General features: G+C 53.8%; 1 protein-coding gene across 5 annotated transcripts; it reads left to right on the top strand.

The window, feature by feature from the left end:
- The first annotated feature begins 1,077 nt into the window (after window positions 1–1,077).
- On the top strand, window positions 1,078–9,812 carry HECTD3 (HECT domain E3 ubiquitin protein ligase 3). 5 transcript variants are annotated; one of them, XM_072772437.1, is made up of 21 exons: window positions 1,080–1,474; window positions 1,633–1,793; window positions 2,031–2,123; window positions 2,203–2,338; window positions 2,613–2,728; window positions 2,815–2,928; window positions 3,076–3,158; window positions 3,589–3,754; window positions 3,980–4,061; window positions 4,720–4,902; window positions 5,054–5,106; window positions 5,288–5,352; window positions 5,501–5,604; window positions 5,878–5,997; window positions 6,109–6,198; window positions 7,381–7,587; window positions 7,865–7,994; window positions 8,079–8,153; window positions 8,258–8,368; window positions 8,519–8,590; window positions 8,779–9,812. In XM_072772437.1, exons 1-21 carry the CDS (start codon window positions 1,106–1,108, stop codon window positions 8,844–8,846), a joined length of 2,598 nt encoding a protein of 865 aa, XP_072628538.1. In that variant the 5' UTR covers window positions 1,080–1,105; the 3' UTR covers window positions 8,847–9,812. The 5 variants fall into 5 exon arrangements, with proteins under 5 accessions (XP_072628540.1, XP_072628543.1, XP_072628538.1 ...); XM_072772438.1 differs by having other exon boundaries at window positions 1,083–1,474; window positions 8,287–8,368; XM_072772439.1 differs by lacking the exon at window positions 8,519–8,590 and having other exon boundaries at window positions 1,078–1,474.
- Window positions 9,813–11,532: the final 1,720 nt, after the last annotated feature.

Genomic DNA, 11,532 nt, shown 5'->3' on the forward strand with positions numbered 1-11,532 from the left:
AGGGATTATTAGTCAACCCATAAAAAGGAATTAAGTTCAATTCATGCTATCATATTGTTGTGATACTATTGTAAGTGAAATAAGACAGACCCTAAAAGACAAATATTATATGGGTCCATTTATGAAATATCTAGAATAGGCTAATTCATAGAGGCAGAAAGTAGACTGGAGTTTACCATGGCAGCCATTTTTTTTTTTTAATTTATTGCATTTCTTTACTGCTTAAAGAGAAAGCCTTTCTGTTTGGAGTGATGAGAAAGTCTTGGAAATAGGTAATTGTACTCTTAAAATGGTTAACATGGCAAAAATTTTGTTGCACTTATTTTATCACAATTTTAAAAAACTAATATATCAAAAACCACTGAATTGTACACTTCAAATGAGTGACTTATATGGAGTATGAATTACATCCCAATAAAACATTTTTAAAACTGTTTGCAGGGGAGACAAAGTTTCCTTTTTCCCCCATGATTATACTTCATCAACAGCTCCTGTCCATGTTTTTGCCTCCATCCTATCTAGCCACCTTGAACCTATCTTCCCACATCAGACCTTTCCTCTCATCTGGTTCAGAATTACTGAGAGAAATTGGAACATGATCACCAGTGCCCTAGAATTAGGAGTAGCCGCCGGGATGAAGCCCGAACCACTCAAGACTCCCGAGGAGGGGATTATTCTCCCAAACATTTTAGCACCACTATCCCTAGGATGAGGAGGAGCCTGAGAGGATGTCTAGCACTCGCGGTGGGAAGGCAAAAAAAACAAGAGGGCAGAGAGCCAGAAAAATGGCTGTTGCAATGATCCAGGCTAGATAGGATGGTGGTTCGATGAGGGTAAAAAACGGCAGCAGCAATGAGGATAGACAGGGAGAGACCGATCAGCCAGAGACTACTGGACTTGGGTTTGGTTGGCTGAGTAGGAGGCACATCGGTTTGTAACACATTGACGTATCCGAGTACACAGGGTAATACGGCGAGCACGCGGGGTGCCTTTAGTCCAGGACTTACGGCGCAGGCGGGGCAGGCGGTGGGAAGCTCGGTCGGCCTCGGCGGCGGCGGCTCCCGGAGCCGGACGGCCGCCGCGGGCTCTGGTCTGCCGCTTCGCCATGGCTGGACCCGGCCCGGGCGCGGCTCTCGAGTCCCCGCGGCAGCTGCTGGGCCGCGTGCGCTTCCTGGCAGAGGCGGCGCAGAGCCTCCGCGCAGGACGGCCGCTGCCGGCGGCGCTGGCCTTCGTGCCACGCGAGGTGCTCTACAAGCTCTACAAGGACCCGGCGGGGCCGTCGCGCGTGCTGCTGCCGGTGTGGGAGGCGGAGGGCCTGGGGCTGCGTGTGGGAGCCGCGGGCCCGGCCCCCGGAACCGGCTCCGGGCCGCTCCGCGCCGCCCGCGACAGCATTGAGCTCCGGCGCGGCGCCTGCGTGCGTACTACCGGCGAGGAGCTGTGCAACGGCCACGGGCTGTGGGTGAAGCTGACCAAGGTACCGCCCGCGCCGGGGGCGCCCCACGCGGCTCCCCTCCCATCCCCCGCACGGCGCTCGCGCGGTTCCGCGTCCTTTGCCTGGGGCTGGGCAGGGCAGGGCGGGCCGGCCGCTGGGCAGGGCCCCGACGGCTGTCCCCAGCGTGCGCGTCTCGGCAGGAGCAGCTGGCGGAACACCTGGGCGACTGCGGGCTGAACGAGGGCTGGCTGCTGGTGTGCCGCCCGGCGGAGGGCGGGGCCCGCCTCGTACCCATCGACACCCCAGACCACCTCCAGCGGCAGCAGCAGCTCTTCGGCGTGGACTACCGACCGGTGCTCAGGTCCTGCACTGGAAAGGCCGAGGCTGGCTGCTCGGCGGCACGGCCCGGAAGGGTCGGAAACTAGCCTGGCACCGGCTGGGAGCTGGGATGAGGAGAGGAAGGGGCGGGCCCTGAATGGGCCTGGGGTGGAGCTTCTGGAGGCACGGTTGGGGAGAGTCAACGCTGGGGGCAGCTCTCCGGGGGTGTCCTGTTGACCGCCGAGGCCTCCCGGCCCCATCCCCTACTCTGTGCCCGCAGATGGGAACAGGTGGTGGACCTGACATATTCTCACCGCCTTGGATCAAGGCCCCGGCCAGCCGAGGCGTACACGGAAGCTGTACAAAGATTACTGTGAGTGAACCGGAGTGGGATAGGGAGGAAGAACCTCCGGGTCCGGGCCTGACCTAATTAGGGACTTGGGGTTGCTTAGCTATGTGCCCCCGACGTGGACCTACGAGTGCGACGAGGACCTGATCCACTTCTTGTACGACCACCTGGGCAAGGAGGATGAGAACCTGGGTAGCGTGAAGCAGTATGTGGAGAGCATAGACGTTTCCTCCTACACGGTGGGTTCTGGGACTCTTCCCACCCCAAGCAAGATGTCGCTTCTTGCTAGATCCAGAACCCTCACCTTTAGGCCAGGGCCAAAACCCCACACGCCAGACTCAGTCGAGCACCCCATTCTGGAAGTTCTATAGGAATCCCTAGACACTTCCACTCACCAGCTGCGCTTTCAACCCAGCTCCATGTGTTTTCTCTCTTTTGCTCCCTGGCCCAAAGCACACTCTGCAGTGCACGGAGTGGGATAAACACCGACTCCACCTCTCTTACCCTCCCTAGGAGGAGTTCAACGTGTCGTGCCTGACAGACAGCAACGCAGACACCTACTGGGAGAGTGATGGGTCCCAGTGCCAGCACTGGGTACGGCTTACCATGAAAAAGGGCACCATTGTCAAGTGAGTGGGCTCTGAGGTAGGACGGAGTGGGTAGGCCTCATGCCTGTAAGTGTACAGAGGCCCATGTGCATACTCTGACCATCCAGGAAGCTGCTACTCACAGTGGATACTACAGATGACAACTTTATGCCTAAGCGGGTGGTGATCTATGGGGGCGAAGGGGACAACCTGAAGAAGCTGAGTGACGTGAGCATTGATGAGTGAGTGAGCAAGCTGGTCTGGGAGGGGAGATGGGGCATGATCCTAGCAATGGGGCCTGGCCCCACTTGGAAGCATAAGGTCAGATGAGAGCCTAGCAATGCATGAAGGCAAAGGGTACTCAAGGTGCCTCACATCCATCTCCTCAGGACCCTGATCGGAGATGTTTGTGTCCTGGAGGACATGACCGTTCACCTCCCAGTCATCGAGATCCGCATTGTCGAGTGCCGAGGTAGGGCTTCGGGCTATAAGGAGGGAGTGGAGCCCCAGTGTATAGACTTTGGCTAGCTGGCAGTGAGTGTGGAGAAGAAATGGGCTTGGAGTTGGGATGAAGGTGACAGCTGAACTAACTCCAGGAGTTGAAGCTTTGGGCCTGAGCCAAGTGGGAGGCGCCAGGTATAGGCCTGCCTTAAAGCCATAGAGGTGGTTGGGCTTATCTAGAAAAGGAACTGAGTTGGGATCCTCAGGCCTTCCAATAGGATAGCGATGGATGGAGGAACCAGCAAAGAATATGATAATCAGAGTAAGATGAGTACAAGGGGATCTCAAAGGTCCCGAGTTTTTAGGGGCTAAGGTCTGAGCATTAAGGAGCCATTCTCAGGTCTGAGGGTCAAGGAGACAGCAGGTGTCCTAAGTAACTTCATCCTGACTCCCTCCCCCAGATGATGGGATTGACGTGCGTCTTCGAGGGATCAAGATCAAGTCATCCAGACAGCGGGAACTAGGGTTAAATGCAGACCTGTTCCAGCCAACCAGTCTGGTGCGATATCCCCGTCTGGAAGGCACTGACCCTGAAGTACTGTACCGCAGAGCTGTTCTCCTGCAGAGGTGGCTGTGGTCCTGGGCCTGCCAGGCCCTTCTCTTCCCCAATCCTGAATCTCATTTGTTGGTATGAAGGAGGTCTCCAAGGCCCTATACTGTGAGCTGTTCCACTTTAAGGGTCGGAGCATCCCCAGGGCCCTGCCTCCTCCTGTCCTTGTGTGTTGGGGAGTGAAGGGATCTTAAATCCATACCACCCTCTTTAGTTGCATTATCTTTACCCATTCATCCCAGATTCATAAAGATCCTAGACAGTGTCCTGCACCACCTGGTACCTGCCTGGGACCACACACTGGGCACCTTCAGTGAGATTAAGGTAAGTCTGGCCCACCTGGTATTGGTGTCAGCAGTGGGCTCCTCCTTTCTGCTCATGCAAGTGTTCTCTCTTCTACAAAGTTCTTAAAACCTACCTTAGGCCTGGGCCTTTGCTGGGCTCTAGGAATGTAGGAAGAAAGCTGGACATAAATAGCTAAAGTTTAGTGTTGGGATGCCATTCTCCCAGCCAGTATGTGAAATACAAAGAGCTGGGGGGTGAGAAGTAACAACATAGACAGGGGAGGTTGCATGAAAGCTGCATACTGGGAGTTGTGAGCCACTAGAGGTGACTTGAGAGAAGCACACAGGTAGATGTGAGTATGACTTGGGGATGAGGCTGGGAGTGGTAGGCAAATAATAGGCCCTGATAGCAGAGGGCACTATGGGCCAGGCTGTGAAGGAAGAACTATGTCCTAGGTCAGAGGAGCCATTGGAAGGCTTTTAAGTAGGTAATGACAGTATGATTTTTTTGTTTTAGAAAGCTCCCCCTGGTGGCTGGACTAAGGGAGGGATGGAAACAAGGAAGGGGGAGGGTGGTAGGGGGATGGAGTAAGATGGACTGGAATCATGGAATTGGGTCCAGGCATAGAGGAAGTTTCCAGAGTCTGGACAGACACTAACTGCCTGCCAGTCTTTCTCTGGCCACCTTTCCTCACCAGCAAGTGAAGCAGTTCCTGCTGCTGTCACGCCAAAGGCCAGGCCTGGTGGCCCAGTGCCTACGTGACTCAGAAAGCAGCAAGCCCAGCTTCATGCCACGCTTGTACATCAACCGGCGCCTCGCTATGGAGCATCGTGCGTGCCCCTTAAGGGACCCTGCCTGCAAGAACGCAGTCTTCACCCAGGTCTGGACTACCTGGGGTCAGACTAAGGGAGGGTCACTAAAGGGTCTAGGGGCTGGGCCATGAGGAACCTAAGGAAGGTCTTTGGGCCAGAGTGAAGCAAGATCTTGACACAGACTTTCCTACAACTCCCTTCCCTTTGCCCTGCCCCCAGGTTTATGAAGGCCTCAAGCCCTCTGACAAGTATGAAAAGCCCTTGGACTATAGGTATGACATGCGGGTGAGGGACTTGTGCTGGGCCTGCATAAACTATATATATGCCTGCACACCGCGTCTGTAACCCCTCCCCATTACCCCTCTCTAGCCCCTACTCCTGGCTGGTGTCTGAGCTGGAGAAATGTCCTAAACCCTGACCCAGCCTGGTGACAAAGACCCACACTTCTTACAGGTGGCCAATGCGCTATGACCAGTGGTGGGAGTGTAAATTCATTGCAGAAGGCATCATTGACCAAGGTAAAGCCCTGAGGAAGGATAACGAGGGTCCTGCCCTGTTTAGAGTAGTGGAGGCTTCCTGGGTCACAGCTAACCAAAGTGGAGGACCGTTTTATGGGTGCTGGGGCTCTTGAACACCCCAGCTGAGAGCATCTATCTGTCATTTCAGGGGGTGGTTTTCGGGATAGCCTGGCAGACATGTCAGAAGAGCTGTGCCCTAGCTCAGCAGACACCCCTGTGCCTCTGCCCTTCTTTGTGCGCACAGCTAACCAGGTAACCTTCCTATCCCTACTTCTCAAGTGGTTTGTTTTCATCTCTGCAAACCTCTCAGGTGCTGAACTGGGCGGGGGGAGGGGAGGCAGAGGAGGGACCAAGTTGCCTGGGGCAGCCTTTGGGCAGACAAGGAAAGAGGAGCCATTGTACAGATTGGACAGAGAGATCATTCAGGGCATCCAGTGGAAGGTGTGCAGGCAAGCCTTTGGAGCGTGTGGGGCAACAAAGTAGGGTCCATTCCACACCATGCTGACAGCTCTGTCTTGGGGGCAGGGCAATGGCACTGGTGAGGCCCGGGACATGTATGTGCCCAACCCCTCCTGCCGAGACTTTGCCAAATATGAGTGGATTGGACAGCTGATGGGGGCTGCCCTTCGGGGTAAGGAATTCCTGGTGAGTAGTCTAATCTGCACCTCCCTCCCACCAGCCTGGCCCCTGGAAAGAAAAAGGGCCAGCTAAACCTGGGCAGCCCCAGATGAGAATACGGTAGTATTTGTCCCATAGGTGCTGGCTCTGCCTGGTTTCGTGTGGAAGCAGCTCTCTGGTGAGGAGGTGAGCTGGAGCAAAGACTTCCCGGCCGTGGACTCTGTGCTGGTAAGTAGGGCTGTTTCCTCTGCACAGCCCCTGAAGGTTGCTGCTCCCCAAGAGTATCCTGAACCTTCTCTAACCTCACACATGCTCCTTGGCCAATTCCTTCTATTCCCACGGCTTCAACTACTATCTTTATTCCCCAAATCCTCACCTCCAACTCCAGCTTCTTTCCTAAGCCTGGACCCATATATGTATCTGCCCGCTGGACATCTGCCCCAAGATGAGCCTCAGGCTCAGCACACTCTTTATCTCACCCCCCTATTCTACTGCCCTCAGGGCTCCTGTCTCAGAATGGCACCACTATCCACCCGCCCCATGCCAAGGCCCTCAGTGTCATCCTCCAGTCCTCCTCCGTCCTCACCTCCTACTCCCTGTCACATCTCCCTCTGGAATCTGTCCATTTCTTCCATCTGACTACTGTCGTCCTGGTGCAGGCCACCTTCCTTTCTGAGACAACCACTGACTGCAAAGCTAGTGTTCCTATCTCCATTCTTACCATTCTTACCCATCTGATCACCAGCAGTCAGAGCACTTCATTCCCTTCCCCACCTGGTTTAAACCCTTTAGTGGCTCTGCCCTGGGCTTAGGGTAAAATGCAGAACCTGGTAAGCCTTATATGACCTCTGTATCTCTGGTCACTGGGTTCACATTCAGGCTCCAGCCAAACAGATTCCAGGCTTTTTGCTCTTTTTACCTTTTTTCTCTTTTTTTTTTTTTTAAGATTTTTAAATTTATTTATTCATGAGAAACACAGTGAGAGAGAGAGAGAGGCAGAGACACAGGCAGAAGGAGAAGTAGGCTCCATGCAGGGAGCCCGACATGGAACTTGATCCCAGGTCTCCAGGATCACACCCTGGGCTGAAGGTGGCGCTAAACCACTGAGCCACCCAGGCTGCCCTCTTTTTACCTTTTTTCAAGGTGTTCTATCTCTCCATGAGGCCCAGCAAACTCCCAGCTGTCATTTAGGTCTCAGCTTAGATGCCGTTTCTTCCAGGACACCTTCCCTGGCAGCCTAGGCTTGTTGTCTTGATGCTTTCGTAGCCCTCGTACACCCTCTCTGCCTTCATTGCCTGCATGGAGACTGCCTTGCTTAGCTGCCTCTCCTTCCCTGTGAACATCTTGAGAGAGAACAAGGACTGTCTCCACAATGAAAGGCTGACCTCCTTGCCTCTCTCCAACCCCCAGGTGAAGCTCTTGGAAGTGATGGAAGGAATGGACAAGGAGACATTTGAGTTCAAATTTGGGAAGGAGCTGACATTCACCACCGTACTAAGTGACCAGCAAGTAGTAGAGTTGATCCCTGGGGGTGCAGGCATCGTGGTGGGATATGAGGACCGTTCTCGTTTCATCCAACTGGTGCAGAAGACACGGCTAGAAGAGAGCAAGGAGCAGGTACTACGCAAAGGCCAGGAGGACAGAGAGCCTTGCACAGTTGCTAGTAGGCAGAGCCCAGCCTGATAAGCCACCAGTAGCCAATCCCAAGAACCCTGGTCCCACCATTCCTCTGCCTTACGTTCCTGCTTATCTGTGGGGTCAGAGATTGGCCCCCAGTGCTGAGCACAGATCGTGTCCCCCATTATCTCTATGAGCGGAGGCCAAGTACCCCCGCCACACACTGACTTGGGAGTTGTACCCTCTTCCCTAGCCAGGCCTTCTCCCCTCTCCCCAGGTGGCAGCCATGCAGGCAGGTCTGCTAAAGGTGGTGCCACAGGCTGTGCTGGACTTGCTGACCTGGCAGGAATTGGAGAAGAAAGTGTGCGGAGACCCAGAGGTCACTGTGGATGCTCTGCGCAAGCTCAGTGAGTGTGGGGCAGAGTAGCACAGGATGGGGCTTGAGGACTAGTAGGTTGGGACCTGAGAACAAATTCTGACCTTGTCCCCAGCCCGGTTTGAGGACTTCGAGCCATCTGACACTCGGGTGCAGTACTTCTGGGAAGCACTGAATAACTTCACCAACGGTCAGTGGAAGAGGAGAGAGTGATGCCTGGGTTCATATCCACTTGTGGGGTACAGAGGCAGGGTAGAAATTGTAGAAATCCCCCCCCCCCCCAATCACCATTAGTGTGGCCACAGATTTCCTTCTCCATCCAGAGGATCGGAGCCGCTTCCTGCGCTTCGTCACTGGCCGCAGCCGTCTGCCTGCACGGATCTACATCTATCCCGACAAACTGGGGTGAGTATGGAGGGAACAGGGTACGGGTTGGTTGCCAAAAGGACTGTGACTGGCTTTTGCCTTCACCCACACGCTTACTCATCAGACCCTACAGACCCTACCCTGCATCCCTACAATTCTTCCTAATCTGTGGCCCCCCCACACCCCCAGCTACGAAACCACAGATGCGCTGCCTGAGTCTTCCACTTGTTCCAGCACACTCTTCCTACCGCACTATGCCAGGTGGGTTTCCTAGGCTCAAGCCTAGAGAGTGAGGAGTGGGGGAAGGAGTGGCCTCCCAGAATGGAGGAGGACTTCCAGTCCTGAAGTGCACAAACTAGAGCCCCATCACCCATCGCCCCGCAAGCCCTGGCCTCGTAGTGATGGAAGACCTCCGCGCCTGGCGCTGACCCAGTCCCTGTCTCCCTCAGTGCCAAGCTGTGCGAGGAGAAGCTCCGCTATGCGGCATACAACTGCGTGGCCATCGACACCGACATGAGCCCTTGGGAAGAGTGATGCGGCGCCAGGGGGCAGCCTCGGCCTGCGGGACTGTGCCTGCACGGGTCCCACTAGGTGGCGCTCAGGGTGAAGACTCATTACCTGGACCAGCTGGGGTGTGTGCTCCTGACCTGAGCGGACCCACTCAGGAAGACAGCACGCCCCTGAGTCTGGTTGGAGTGGGGGCTGTTGGTTGACCCTGATCACCCAGCCCCGCAGACCCACAAGAGCCCTGTGCGTGCTCGGGCTTGCTTTCTGAGTTATTTAGCCTCTGTGAGAGGGAATCTTCCACAAGCCCAGCACAAGCTGCCAGGCCTGAGCTACTTGAAGGGGGCCTTCTAGCTCCCCATCCCATGGATTTTACTTCAGGTGTTTTTTTGGCTCCTCCTCCTTTCTCCTTGTTTTTCTCGGCTTCAGCCTGGACTCAAAGCTAAAACCTTTGTATGGTGGTGGAGGCTCCTCCCCAAACAAGGCATCAGGGATAGAGCATAATGGCCATCCTCTTTGGTCACCTGCCCCAAGAAAGCAGCAGCCGCTGAGCACCTTCTCCCTCGAATACTTATTTTCTCCTCCCCTCCCCCCATACCGAAAGTGTGAGCTCTGTTCTTCTTCCAACTCAGTCTTAACTGATAAAGTGCCACCATCTTCCCTGGCTCAGAACCTACATCTACTCAACATTAAATCTTTAATAGCACCACCATCACACCATATTCAACACTTAGCATCACCTCCAGGCTGATTCCCCATCTGCCATGTCATCCCCAAGATGGTGCAAGGTTAAGGCCAGTTAACATCCTTTCTGAAATCTTCAGTGGCTCTCTTTCAGCAAACTGAAAGCCTAGACTTTAAACCTGCTTCTAACTCTTAGGCAGGTCCTTGCCCCAGTCCTCCCTCCCATAAGGGCCTCTGTGACACTCCATCAAAGGTCTTGCACATGGGAAAGTGTAATAAATGGATGTATTCATTCCTTCAGACTGTTTATTGGGCCACTGAGGGATGGCAGAGAAGGTTCTTCTAGGACTTCAGGGCCCTTGGCTGGAAGCCAAGGAGATTGTGTGTCATGTGGGAGTGGTGGGTCTTCACAGTGACAAACATTAAATCTGAAATCAAGCAGGGAACTAAAGATGCTACTATGCAGGGGAGGGGAGTGGTGCCCGGAGCCTGGCCTGGCACCTTCTGGGATGGGTGTGGTGATTTGGAGGATGGGAGCCCACCTTCAGGAACCAGATGAGCAGAAGAACTTGACATCGTAAAAGACAAATCTTTGAGATGGTTGATAAACCAGCTAGGTCAAACTTGACAACCGAGGCAGCAGCATAGCTACCCATCCACCCGACTCTGCCTCCAGTTCTCACACAGCTAAGAAGCTGTCTTTAAGAACAAGTACCCAGTGAGAGATCTGTGCATATAGACCATCCTCCCTCCCCCAGCGGAAGGAGTCAACGTCAAGCACAGTCTCCAGCGAAGTGGCCTGTCTCCCATCGCTTCTCCCTACTGCCCTTTAGGGTGAATCCTGACTCTACTCTGGCTGGGAAATGCCAGGCCTTGGCCATGAGCTCTGCCCCCTGGGGCTGTGCAACCCAAGGCCTATCTCCCAGTAACTCTGAGTCTGACCCCCCAGCTGAACCTCCTGGGCAGCCCTCATCTTTTGGCTCTCCAATACCTGTGCCTTGGGTGGTCCATGGGAAACACACCTCCTTCTTCCAGCAGCCTCTTGCCCAGGGAGCTGGAAGGGGAGTAGCCCCAGAGGCCACCACTTCCATCAGCTCTGTTCTTCCCAGCAAGCTCCTGCCCTTTTGTGAAGCCTGCCCCCTCAGAAGAAAGCATCCCCCACCCCGCTTTTTTTTAATTTTAAGATTTTATTTATTCATGAGAGAGAGAGAGGCAGAGACACAGGCAGAGGGAGAAGCAGAGGGAGAAACAGGCTCCATGGAGGGAGCCTGATGTGGGACTTGATCTTGGGTCTTCAGGATCAGGCCCTGGGCTGAAGGTGGCGCTAAACCGCTAAGCCACCCGGGCTGCCCAGCATTATCCTTCTGTTCTCGGGGAAGAGCCTGGCCAGCATGCACCTGCTGGAAGTAGTGTTTCTGTATCTGGTACTAACCACTTAAGTCTGGTCCCTTTTTAACCAAACTGGGCTCACACTGTATATTTTGTAGCTTGCTTTTCATGCATTCATTCAGTAAATGCATCAAACACCTATGTCAGGCACTATTCTAGGTATAATGGGGAAAATATTAGCTAAGCAGATTATTTTATTTGGAATTTATAATTGGAGAGAAACAGTATATTAAATGATTACATAAACAACATTTAATAACATTTATGTAAGGGCTCCAAAAAAGTAGTGAAGGATATTGTTAGAAGACAGAGGAGGGTGATACTACCCAGGGGGGGCTCAGTGGAATGCTGAATTATTAGGGAGAATAACCACGCACAACATCCAGCCAAGGAGCATGTTGAGTCCTATGTTACTGGACTATGAAGAGAAGAGAGAAGAGATTCCAACTTTATAGGCTTTTACATGGACCAGCCACGAGGGTGTCAAGCAAAGGAGTGACATGATTAGATTTGCCTTTGGCATCTGTGTAGAAAATGAGAAGAGACTAGAAGCAGGGAGTAATCCAGGCAGGAAGTGATGGTCACTGGGACAAAGGGGCTAGTCATTGTAACTACTATTTTTATTG

Source organism: Canis lupus, chromosome 13 (genome assembly GCF_048164855.1).
Source record: "Canis lupus baileyi chromosome 13, mCanLup2.hap1, whole genome shotgun sequence".
Taxonomy (NCBI): domain Eukaryota; kingdom Metazoa; phylum Chordata; class Mammalia; order Carnivora; family Canidae; genus Canis; species Canis lupus.